The 13,244-nt window shown below is 38.7% G+C and overlaps 1 protein-coding gene across 1 annotated transcript in view; it reads right to left on the bottom strand.

The window, feature by feature from the left end:
• LOC108278576 (V-set and immunoglobulin domain-containing protein 10-like 2) overlaps window positions 1–11,386 on the bottom strand; it is a 13,125-nt gene extending 1,739 nt beyond the window's left edge. The window contains exons 1-10 of the mRNA XM_053687969.1: window positions 11,023–11,386; window positions 9,070–9,345; window positions 8,452–8,967; window positions 5,328–5,585; window positions 4,921–5,181; window positions 4,500–4,799; window positions 3,369–3,656; window positions 2,108–2,230; window positions 1,953–1,977; window positions 1,334–1,425 (exon numbers count right to left, since the gene is read on the bottom strand). Of these exons, the coding sequence (XP_053543944.1) occupies window positions 1,334–1,425; window positions 1,953–1,977; window positions 2,108–2,230; window positions 3,369–3,656; window positions 4,500–4,799; window positions 4,921–5,181; window positions 5,328–5,585; window positions 8,452–8,967; window positions 9,070–9,345; window positions 11,023–11,386 (2,503 nt within the window). The remainder of the gene's footprint in view (window positions 1–1,333; window positions 1,426–1,952; window positions 1,978–2,107; window positions 2,231–3,368; window positions 3,657–4,499; window positions 4,800–4,920; window positions 5,182–5,327; window positions 5,586–8,451; window positions 8,968–9,069; window positions 9,346–11,022) is intronic.
• Window positions 11,387–13,244: the final 1,858 nt, after the last annotated feature.

Here is a 13,244-nt window from a genome sequence, read left to right as displayed (position 1 = left end):
TTCTTAAACCCACATTATTATATAGCAATGTATAAATCTAAAGCCTTGTTATTCTATTTATGTGTAGTTAATCTACTCACTGCTGATATGTTTAGGCTAATAGCTCTTAGTACTTTCCCCTGGTTAGTACTTTCCCATAGCATGTTAATGGTAGCACCACTACTTTGGTGTATTAATGTATAATATACTGTTGTATGTCAATATAATCATAAGTAGGCTAATGTAATAATTTTAACATGCTTTGCTTCATTGTATACTGCCAAATAAATTCCTCTTATAGTCCTACTACAGCAGGGCCATCAAATCTTTCCCCATGCTCCAGATCTTAAAGGAAAATTCCACCCTGAGGCACATTAAATACATTTATCTTGACATAGTTTTAGAAATTTTTGTGATTAGTAGTGTTAATATGAATGTTGTTGTATGTAGGTTGTTGCTGTATTTTCATTGTTCCCATGAGAACTCAGTGGTTGTCTGCCACACTGGTATAACAGGGTGGACATTACGAGAGAGTGAGAGAACAAAAATTCAGCAGACATAAAGGGTAATGGTCATGTGTCACTGTTAGCTCCTAAAAGCAAAAGAACAACACACTCACTTCTTCTCACACTCACCATTTTCCAGAGAGGTACAAAGTCAGTTATGAGAAATTCAATGTAGACTGAGTGTAAACAGCAAACGTTAGAACTAAATGTCCAGAATTCAGTGCATATATGTACAGTATACGACACAGTTCACTGAGTTACGGCAGCGTCTCGGCTAACTAACGATCTACGAGATGACGAGTCTGATGGTGTTGATGGTTGATGTTGGTATTAGCATGAAAGTTGAAGCTTTAGAACTTTTGTTTGAGATGAGTGCACAAATGATGAGGTGAGAGAGTTGGACAGACTAAAGGACTAAAGCGCTGCTTCGTTTCTCTCTTTAGGTAGAGATAACGTGAGCACTAAACCTCAATGTACCACTATCAGCAGGAAGTCATTGTAGATAACAAAGGGAAAACAGACCAGCATGTCAATGAATAGAAGTTTGATCTAAAATAATAATAATAATAATAATAATAATAATAATAATAATAATAGATCACATTAATTAGAAAGTTCCTCAGGATGGATTTTTCCTATAAGGTAGCATATACTATGTCCAAGTTCCACTCTTATGAAATGGAATGAGAGACAGCAGTTAAAATATTTGAGTGTATGCACTGGGGTGCAGTAGGATTGACCTGTTGAGAATATACAGTAAATCTTACCATCATGTCAAATTAAATAGATCTCCAAATCCTTTTAGCACTTTTTATTACATTATTTTTGTGTAAGTTTTAGTATGGTACCTTGACTTGTCTCTCCTCCTCCATCTGCATCTGATCCACTAACAACTTCATCCTCAGGAGAGTTGATATTTTCTCTAGACTGGCTGTTTTGCCTGTGAGTAAAATCATAAATAAAATATATTGAAAATATGCCATTTTAAATGGATATACAGCAACTTAATTTGCTTTCTATATCAGATTCAATTACAGTAATTAACATTAATGCATTTAAAGTATCGAGCAATTTTTGCACCGCAAAATTAGCACTGCAATGCGAAAAATTGATAGGCATGCCCTCTATAAAGTAGACCCCACACCTTAAGCTGAAACTACATTTGCCCAGGTATTTGTTTCCTAAGGAAAAGGTGCAGAGAGGAGCAGCTCTATTCTGTCTGTGGGCGGAGCTAATTTCAGGGCCAGAAATTGTAAACTGTCATTTAAAAAAAAAAAAAAAAAAGCAATAATAGAATAGTTAAATCCAATGCATGGCAAGATTGAACATCTTTGAAGTTATATGATTATTACAGGTCTAAAACACTTTTAGAAATCGCAAACGTCATCTTTAACTTACACTAGTGCTAAATAAAAAAGATTCCTATATTCATATTCAAGATTAACAGTTCCAGCTTGTCATACATACCTGCCAAATATCAAATCATGAAGTCCTGCAGAAATAAGTTTGCAACACTTATTAGCAAATGACGAACATGAAATTAAATTTGCACACTGACTTAATCGTTAATTACAAGGGAAATATGGTGCAATGCGATACCCTTGTTGCAATGTCACACTTACGTGGGTTGTTGCTGCGATTTCTCACCACATACATGAACAGCAGTACTGTAGCTATCGTCGCCACAAGCATGCCTCCAATAGCTGCTCCAATAACGGCGGGATAAGCATTAAAGCCTGGAAGAGCTGGAAGACAGCAAACCTTGATTATTATCCATCTGGATATAATTCCACACTTGCCTCTAACATCCTCTAATACAGATAAATGTTTGAATTCTTTATGAGCTGAACTGGTTAATGTGAAAATTATAATGTTATCTTTAATTCAGATAGTATTTGTTATTATATTGACATAGCCTTCATTCTTAAAAAGGCAAACCAAAAAAAACAAAAAGTATAGTCCAACAGTAATGTTAGGAAAGGTCAAAGAATTAGATGACAGACAGATCATGTAAAGAGACAGAGTGTCAGAGCGAGTGTGTGAGGTTTGTTTGTTGTTGTGGTTAAGTGGTGAACTTGTGATGGTGCATTTCACCTAAGTAGACAAAACAAAACACAAAAAAGTACCATTTCTGTTAGATTGCTCACTGTCAGTTGAATTAAAAGAAACTGTTGTATCAAACATAGTTACGTATATTTAGAATTAAGTATATTCAGAGACATGTTCAGTGTCCGACTGCTTTAATTTTGTATTTTGTAATGCTACAAGGCTAGTGTTGCTAACTTGTGCTTCAAACTGCATCCAGTTCATCTGCCAGTGTGGTTTAGGACACAGTATGATTAAATTTTACCATGTTGCTGGACCCTGTAGAGGTTGGCCATCTTGAACAATTGGAATCATTTTTTTTAGCACAGTTTGGTATCATTGCACTCCCAGGCCCCGCCAACCAAAGTTTGACTTGTTTAAAAATCAAATTATGTACACTACATGTTCCGAGCCTGGACCTGGAATACCCGCTGTTCTGTACATTTTAATGTGCTCTGATCTAACGCACCGACTTCAGCTCAGCTGTTAATTAGATGATTAGTTGAATCAGGAGTTCTGGGAGCAGAGAAAATACAAAAATATGCAAGACAGGGTTATTTCAGGAGCAGGGTTGGGAACCTGTGACATAGATTAATGAGTTTTATTTGGACAATGCCAATTCCAGTACCTGTAGCTACATTAGAAATTACATTAACTTTGTAGCTGCAGTGCAAAATGAAAGAACAGATGTCAGACACCAATACATGTCTTAGCTGACTGGCTACATTTAGGGTAAGTTTGTACCAGTGACAATCTGTAGCTATTATCAACCTGATAAAATTTTATATCAGTTCCCACCTGGACTCTTGACCTCTGAGGGATGTCCAATAGTGCGGCGATTGACAGCCGTGATTCGGAACGCATATGTGCCAGAGGGATCCAGGTTGGTGATTTGGAAGCTTCGGATGCTGGGGTCCAGATCTCCTACCATTTTTTGCCAGAGTGGGAATGGGAGATTTTGGCGCTCTATGAAGAACCCAGTAAAGTCATCATCTGACAGGATCTGCCATTCCACATTAACATCTGTCCGTTGACGACTGCTGTACATAATCTTAATGATGGTGACATTTGGAGGCATTGGGTACCCTGAATGGAAATTCAGTCATTAACACTTTACGAGTAGACTTGAATATGAGGTGTTTACTGAATACATATTACATCATTTTATTTGACTGGCATTTACTGTTGCATTGTTTTCAAGTTCAGAAGTTCACATAGTCATGCCTCAGCTCATTCTGCTTTTTAAAAAACTAGTTATAGCTTGTAAAGCAGCTATTTTATTTATTTATTTATTTTTTTAAAAAAAATTTTTTTTACCAAGTATGGCTCATGAAACAGTTCTGACTGCCATAATTTTTTTCCCTACTTGAATGAATCTGTTCTTTGACTTATTATACATTTAAAATAAAGAACTTTATTACATTTTAAACTTGGAGTTCATACATTTTCTGAGTATGACTTCAGTTTAGCTTCTAGGAATTAGAGCAAAAGTGAATTGCCCAAAATCCCTGGGTCATTAGAGACGTTCATTAGAGATCATTATTATCATCATTAAATAAATAAATAAATAAAAATAGCAAAAGCCTGGAATATCTGGAATAAGAAACTCATTAACATATCTTTAACATATCAAAGAAACAACAGTTGTCTCATAATGGTGCCTTGTGGAACGCCACAGCAATCCACTACTCAATTTAATTTGTCAAACTTTGTTTGACAACGTTCAATCAATTTAACCAAAAACTGCTTTAACACAATATCAGTTAAAGATAATGATGGAGGACAAGAACCATAAGAGCTAGCATTTTACTGTCAAAAATTCCACTATGGTCAAATTCAATAACTTACTAACAAAATCCACTACAAAATAATCACTACAACACAGCTGTGTAGTGAAATAATTCAGGAAGTAACTTGTAGTACACTCACTAAGCACCACTAGTAAGATGGGAATCTCTGCTCCTCCAACAGCATTGGTAGCAGAACACCAGTACTCTCCACCATCCACCATGCCATCTGTTTCCCGGACAGTCAGGTTGGACCAGGCAGCAGCTTGCTGAAGAACATACTTCTTGGGTGTGCCACTGTCACCCACCTTTTGTTTCATATTATTGTACCAAGTAATCTCTGTGACCGCAGGATAGTTTTTGCTCAGGATGCAGGTGAGCTGGACATCATTTCCTTCATACACTGAAACAACACTGCGCTGAGTCATTAACACTGGAGCTTCTGGAAGAAACAATGGATAAAAAGAATGACTAGCTGATAGGATACTTCTCCTTACGCCTTACAATACACAAGTACTGCAAACACAGCAACTAAATATAGCCTCTGAATGATCAGTACTTACCCAATTTTAACACACACTGCTTGCTCTCTTTAACCAGTGGATGTTTGGCATGGCAAACAAATGCTTTGCCGCTGTAGGTGGCACTGGAGCGCAGGACCAGAATATTGGAGTTCTCCTCAGATGTTCCTTGCATATCTCCTGAACTAGAAGCCCACCACAGCAGAGCCCGAGGGAAACCACCCTCCCAAGAGCAGGACAGCATCAGGTACTCATTATTACGAGTCGCATATGCAGAACACTGGGGTTCTTCATTCGGCAGCCCTGGGACACAAGGGATATTTAGACAAAAGTCTAATATGTCATGGTTTGAGTTTAATACTCAATTAGGAAACTTCTCAAGAACTTAATATTCATTCTGATATTTATAAGCCTACTTTGTGGTTAGGTCAGTGAAACATATTACTCACATGTCTTGGTGCTGCAGCGCTGTGGGAAACTAAGTGCCACATGTGAACCATAGCAGGTGAATGCAGAGTTGTTAGCCGTCTCAGGCCCTAACTGAATCCGAGTGATGTTAGAGACACCTTGTGAGTTGTCTCCATTCACATATGGACTCCAGTTGAGGGTAGCTGGAGGGTAACCCCCCTCCCAGGAACAGATGAGCGCTAAGTCATTGTAGTTATTAGTTGGGAAGATAGAACAAGATGGCACACCATCTGGTGGATCTGTGAGTAGAAAATTATTGAATACCTCTGAAGGGAACTGATCCAGAGAAGCCAGGGCCTGTAAAACTAAGAGCTAGAGGCAAAGTATATTTTGTGCTAGTTACAATATATGGTATACAACTCTGCCACTGCCAGTTCCAAACCCAGATGAGAAAGGAGGAGGGTTGGGTGAGAGGCTAGCACCCCCTCCCCTTAAAACAACCCTTTGATATAGAAACGCAACTGAGACATGGTATCCGGAAAGTATTCACAACTCTTCACTTTTCCCACATTTTGTCATGTAATAGCCTCATTCCAAAATGGATTAAATTCATTATTTTCCTCAAAATTCTACAATCAATACCCCATAATGACAACTTGAAAGAAGTTTTTTGAAATCTTTGCAAATTTATTAAAAATAAAGACCAAAAAAAAGCACATGTACATAAGTATTCACAGCCTTTGCTCAGTACTTTGTTGAAGCACCTTTGGCACCGATTACAGCCTCAAGTTTTTTTTGAGAATGATGCTACAAGCTTGGCACACCTATTTTGGGGCAGTTTCTCCCATTCTTCTTTGCAGGACCTCTCAAGCTCCATCAGGTTGGATGGGGAGCATCGGTGCACAGCCATTTTCAGATCTCTCCAGAGATGTTCAATCGAGTTCAAGTCTGGGCTCTGGCTGGGCCACTCAAGGACATTCACAGAGTTGTCCTGTAGCCACTCCTTTGTTATCTTGGCTGTGTGCTTAGGGTCATTGTCCTGCTGGAAGATGAACATTCGCCCCAGTCTGAGGTCCAGAGCGCTCTGGAGCAGGTTTTCATCAAGGATGTCTCTGTACATTGCTGCATTCATCTTTTCCTCGATCCCGACTAGTCTCCAAGTTCCTGTCGCTGAAAAATATCCCCACAGCATGATGCTTCCACCACCATGCTTCACTGTAGGGATGGTATTGGCCAGGTGATGAGTGGTGCCTGGTTTCCTCCAGACATGACGCTTGCCATTCAGGCCAAAGAGTTCGCTCTTTGTTCAATCTTTGGTCTGAGAGTCTTTCAGGTGCCTTTTGGCAAACTCCAGGTGGGCTGTCATGTGCCTTTTACTGAGGAGTGACTTCCATCTGGCCACTCTACCATTCAGGCCTGATTGATGGAGTTCTGCAGAGTTCTTCTGGAAGGTTCACCTCTCTCCACAGAGACACGCTGGAGCTCTGTCAGAGTGACCATCGGGTTTTTAGTCACCTCCCCGTCTAAGGCCCTTTTTCCCCGATTGCTCAGTTTGGCCGGGCGGCCAGCTCTAGGAAGAGTTTTGCTGGTTCCAGACTTCTTCCTTTTACGGATGATGGAGGCCACTGTGCTCATTGGGACCTTCAATGCTGCAGAAATGTTTCTGTACCCTTCCCCAGATCTGTGCCTCGAAACAATCCTGTCTCAGAGGTCTACAGACAATTCCTTGGATTTCATGGCTTGGTTTGTGCTCTGACATGCATTGTTAACTGTGGGACCTTATATAGACAGGTGTGTGTTTTTCCAAATCATGTCCAATCAACTGAATTTACCACAGGCGGACTCCAATCAACTTATAGAAACATCTCAAGGATGATCAGAGGAAACAGGATGCACCGGAGCTCAATTTTGAGTGTCATGGCAAAGGCTGTGAATACTTATGTACATGTGCTTTTTTTGTTTTTTATTTTGAATAAATTTGCAAAGATTTCAAACAAACTTTTTCATGTTGTCATTATGGGGTATTGTTTGTAGAATTTTGAGGAAAATAATGAATTTAATCCATTTTGGAATAAGGCTGTAACATAACAAAATGTGGGAAAAGTGAAGCGCTGTGAATACTTTCCGGATGCACTGTATACATTGATGGGCAACATAACTGACTGGATTTGAACTATTTTTGCGCAATTTAATATATTCCTTTTTATAAAAGGCACAGAGCATTTCTAGAAAATTTGTGGTATTTTTCCGAAAATTAAATGTTGTAGTTCTTGAGGGGGGCTTTCACAACCCTTGGCCACAACACCAGTTTTTTTTTTAAAAGATAAACAATAAAGAGAAACAATTATTTAGGACAAAATCTTACTATTACATTCTTAACTTAGTCAGGTTTTTATCACAACAACCTTAACATTTTTAAGCATTCTATTGCAGTTTGTCAGTCTCAGGCAAAGCACTATGGGCTGTATTCAGAGTTGCCAACTTACAAGTAAGTTCAAAAGTTATGTCAATATTTATGTGGGGCAAGTTCAGCATATTCGCAAATGGGTTACACATAAGTCAATTATCTGGATGCTCCATTCAGAATATGTAAACCACCTGGGTATAGTTCATGCCCCGAGGGTGTCAGATTTTTTTAAGTAGAAGTGTCTGAGACTGGATTTTGTACAAGAAAAATGGGAACGTCTAAGATCAGAATCGCATGTAACTGAGACATACCTCTGCTTTATGCAATTCTTACGCAACTATCTGAGTAGCACTTAAGTCCAATGTTATGTCTGAGGTCTGAATAGCAATGTGCACAATTGTGGTTTTACATTTATGGCACTGGCATTTGGCAGACACTCTTATCCAGAGTGACAAACATTCATCTCATTTATACATTTTGAGCAGTTGAGGTTGAGGACCCAGCAGTGGCAGCTTTGTAGTGCTGGGATTTGAACTCACAACCTTCCAGTCCTCTACCACTTACCTCACTGACCTCTATATAACTGTATATAACTGTATATAACTCTATATAACTGTATAACTGACCTCTGAATACAGCCCTATGATTTTTGTTCTCAGTGTGGATCTGAGGTCATGACAAGAATGCTTTCTGTTGCTTGTCATGATACCAGCTGTATACCTTCAAGTTCACAGCTGCCAGAAAGTTGTCTTTACCTCATCCAGACGCTTGTTGTAGACAGAGAACAATATTTTGCTGCACATCCCCAGTCAGTGGACATCGAACAGTGTGTGTATGTGTATACATGGGTATAAGGGAAAGTATAATAGGAAGCAAAGGTATGAATGATAGACAAGTAAAGTTCAGATAAGACCACACTAGAGGTTGACCAGAAGAGGTTGCATGGACACAGGAAATGGCCATACGATCCATATGAGTCATGACAGTAGAAGACTCACAGTAGACGGTGAGAGTGATGGTTTTCTTGGAACGAGTGTTCAGGTAAGTGTTCTGGGCCAGACAGGCATAGTAGCCTGTGTGCATTCGTAGGATTTTGGTGATGGTGAGCTGTGGTCCGGTGTACACCTGGGAGTTATTGTAGAACCAGACATACAGACTGGGAGGGTTGGAGGAAGCTTGACATAGGAGGGAAACAGTCTCTCTCTCCAGAGCTGAGTATCCTCGATCTGTTACTGAATAGGGTGTTACATCAATCTGAGGCAGATCTGGTCCAACTAAAGAAATGGAACAGTTGTGTAAGGAACTGCTAAACTTCACTGAAAATTTATGGAGTAGATGTTTAAAAGAAACCAGATATTGTCCAAGTTCTCACTCACATATGACGTCTAACCAGATACGGTCACCACTCTGCTGATTGACCTCGTTCCTGGCCAGGCACCTGAACCAGCCTGTTTGATTGCGGCTTACTGAGGTGATGTTGATCAGATCGCTGTCGCTCTCAGCCAGTATGCTGACCTGCCCACTATGGTTCTCCTGTTCCCAAACATAGTGAATTGGACCTGTGCCATTCTCCAGACCACAGCGCATCCACACTGATACACCCTCTACTGGCGAGGAGTCACTCAACAAGATGTAGGGTTTGGACACAGGCACTGTAAGACATATTAGCATTACTATGGTTGGTACTCTTATTAACTAGCAAGAATGACATCAGTAAATAGATACATGTGCTAGCTATGTATTGAAAAGCATAGCCAACTGGATTGGCCTTAACCATCTTTTTCTTTAGCTATCTATATAATCTTGCTGACATCTTGTTTTCTCACAGGGTCATACTTTACCTATAGAGATTTAGAGAGATCTTGAACCTTCCAGACCATTTTACTTTTTAAAAATTGGGACTGGTAAATTCTGACATTCTGAGATGACTTTTTTGGGGTCATAAAGTCATCACCAGCGTCTTGTTTTTTGTGGTTTTAAAGTTAATCTTGCCAAAAATAGCCAAGGAGATGTTTACACATTGTTTACAACAAAGTAAATATATGTCCTTCCAGATGTTCTATGTCACTGTTGGTCTTGTACTCATTGCTCGGTCACTTAGATACGGACAAAATATGCCAAATTACTACCTATATTCTACCTATAAGTATACTTTGCTAAATGATAATAAAACAAGACAAGAATAATTATAATAGTTTGGATAATTCTGCAACCTAAAATGGTCATACATTTCCTTCAACGTATTTTAGCATGTGAAATGTGTAACATGCAATAATAATATTAATAATAATAAAATGAATAATAATAATAATAATAATAATGGGGGGGGGGGGGGGGGTTGGGGTCAAAACCCAAGCTAACATTGGAGTAGACTTTACATAGTAGAAAAAGATTAAATGCAGTGTCCTGAGACAACATACAGAAATATATCTGTTCACACATGCTCTCATGTACATTAGCTGCCTTTATAGATGTCTGATATTAACCCCACCATAGACATATGATAGCTTGCTAGCAGTAATGCCTGGGTCACAGTCGTGAGAAAAGAACCCATGATAAAAGTACTGACCTGAATCTACCTCATTAAAAATGACAATTAACAGAAGCCAACCACGGCTTGATTAGCATTTATATACATTAGCATATTAAAATTGTCTTAAATCAACATGGTTTGACTGAAAAGTTGGGAATAAATAGTAGCTAAAATAGTCTAAGTAACTGCAAAATTGTTTCCGTATCAAAAACGTTTTCCAATGTATCATCTGACTTTGTGAAACAACCAACTAGGGTTTACCTGTGATATCCTGAATCGGCCAACTGTTACAGTGTTTGAAGGAAATCACCTGTTTTTACAATCATCACTTGCAGTAAAATTGTAGCTACAATAATATAGCATTTCTGGAGGTAATATTTATTCTGCTTAAGAATTAATAATGAATTCTTGAAATCTTGACATGGACCTGATTCTTAGTTCTGCATTAAATCTTGTTGGATGAGTTTGGGTCAGTTATTCCAAGTGGTGAAAAAACTTTAAATGTTTGCCCATAATGCACTTGATATTGCTATAAATGACCCTTAGCGGTCTAAATTAAATGCACCCTAAATTCTTGTTTCAATTAAAAAGTTTTTACACCAGGTGATGGAGCTCTCTAGATAAAATCTCATTCTACGTGATTGACCTATTTTCTCAGTTAAACTTGAAACCTTGTGCATATCAGTATTTAGTGGACAACCTAGACTCTGACGCATTAAGAGATTGATTTTCTCATGTAAGAAATACTCTTGAGCTCATCCTGTATTAGATCTCACCCTGAGCACTAGTCACTAACCTAAAACACGCAGATACACATAGTAATAGTAAAGCTTGGCTCCATCTGTGGTGTCATACAGAGCCTGGCAGGTGTATAAGCCCTCTGCTGCTAGAGGAAGCTTCACTATGGATAGAGAGGCGCTGTTACTGATGACGTTCAGGTCACCCAAATCTTTGGCCAGTTGCTGGAGTTTTGGACCCTTCCCAAAGTTATACACTACGGCTCGAATCGTCTCGGTTCCTGGTTTGGTAAAGCTCCAGATGTAGATATCAGGGAGAGTGGGGCCACATTCCAGGATCACTCCTTTGTCCACCACTCCATTGGTCCTGGACTCTCTGTAGATGACTTGCCCTGGGTCCACAATCTCCAGACCTGAAAGCATAGTGTATTACCAGGTTTACAAGTATCTATACATTTTACCTGCAAAAAGAGTCAAAAGTCACACACATAAATTAACATTAACTGGGATCCTACTAACAGATGTACCACAGCGCTGCTGAATTCTCAAATCTGATTGGTCAGAAGGTGTTGACTTTTCTGTAATGGCAGCTCAGACAGTAATACAGCTGCAAATTACACGTTCATGTTAATGCACTCTTTCTAATAAATGATCATTTCTATAGTAACAATTTACTTTCTTAGGGACTTGTATGGCAGGCACTCATAAAAGAATTAATAATTGTGCATATTTGTTAATATGGTTAAGTATGATACATATTTATATAAAATTGGAATTATAAATTTTAATTATATACATATTTTAAAAGAGAGGCTAGTGAGAGAACAATTACTATAATGTAAGCAATAACATGAGCTTGTTTTAATGATGCTCCACAACATTAAATGCAACTATAAATTAATATAACATGCAAAGTGTTGTTTCTTAATAAACCATAAATGGATAAATTGCTATGGTATAACAGGAATAAAGCACTTTGAGGTGCGCTATTATTGGAAAATAAACCTTGGCATGATAACAGTAACCGTCAATCGTGCTTAAATTCTGTCTAACAATCTTTTTCAGTGTTAAGATCTCCCTGGTGCATTTTTATTTTATCCATTGTGACAAGTAAATAAAAAACGCAGCCATTAAGTTTATGTCAAGTTGCATTTAACTCGAAGTTTATGCCAAGTTGCATTTAACCTTAGTGCATGACCTCTTACCATGCAGAAGGAGAGGAAGCAGGAATACAGTTAGGGAGAAATCAGCCAGCCCTAACAGTCTGTGTACCATGGTGCCATGACGCTCAGGTGACCAATGCCGTGTCCTTTAGGGAAAAAAGGTCTATAAAAACTGTCTAAAAAAATAAAAATTTTCCGAAAATTAACAGTGTCCTGTCCAAGCAATGTGTTTAGCTGGTGTACACAGGCAGTGAGAAGCTGAGTAAGAGCTGATTGAGTCTCTGTAAACTGATTTGGCTTGAATTATTCACCGACACATACCCCTCCACACACACACACACACACACACACACACACACACACAATCACACACACATACTCTCCACCCCCATCCCCCCCTTTTCCATTTGCAGGAATGTAGTGGAGTTGAGAGGAGAGACTGGGTTTTAGATGACGCGATGATACCTCTGTCTCATTCATTATTCAGCAGAACACTGGGATCTATGGTCTTGTACCTTTCCATTGCTTCACACACAGCAAGCGGGAGACTTACCTACACCTACAACACACACTGTCCAAACAATGATTTTACATTCCTAGAAAATGACCCTGCTCACGACCTTTTTCTAGCACACCTTCACTGTGGAGACAGCATTACAAAAAAAAGAGCCAGAAATAAACAATGTTTACAATGAAGTATCACCTCATATTAACCTTGTCAATTAATTTAACTGTTATAATTAAAGACATGACTTAGCTAGGTCCATCTTTGCTACACGTCTATAGGGTGTCCCAAAAGTCTCCATACATAGTGGACTATGTATGCCAATACCACATCGGTCATGCCTTCATCAGTGGGTGTTCATGGACGTCCACTTCTCGGTTGGCCTGCAACACTTCCAGTCTTTTAGAATTTGTTAATAAGTTTGGCAACACTGTCATGTGTAATATGCTTGCCATGTTTCCTGTTAAAGTGTATTGCAACCTTGCGATCCAGCCATGAGAATGATTTCGATACATTTATTTATTTTTTGTCAAAAGCATTCTTAAAGGCTATCAGGAAAAAATATATATAATATAAAACAAATTTGGGAAGACTTTTTTGCTAAAAAGTTTTA

Source organism: Ictalurus punctatus, chromosome 18 (genome assembly GCF_001660625.3).
Source record: "Ictalurus punctatus breed USDA103 chromosome 18, Coco_2.0, whole genome shotgun sequence".
Classification (NCBI taxonomy): domain Eukaryota; kingdom Metazoa; phylum Chordata; class Actinopteri; order Siluriformes; family Ictaluridae; genus Ictalurus; species Ictalurus punctatus.
The sequence above is the reverse complement of the archived record's forward strand: the minus strand, read 5'-3'. Positions and strand labels throughout refer to the sequence as shown.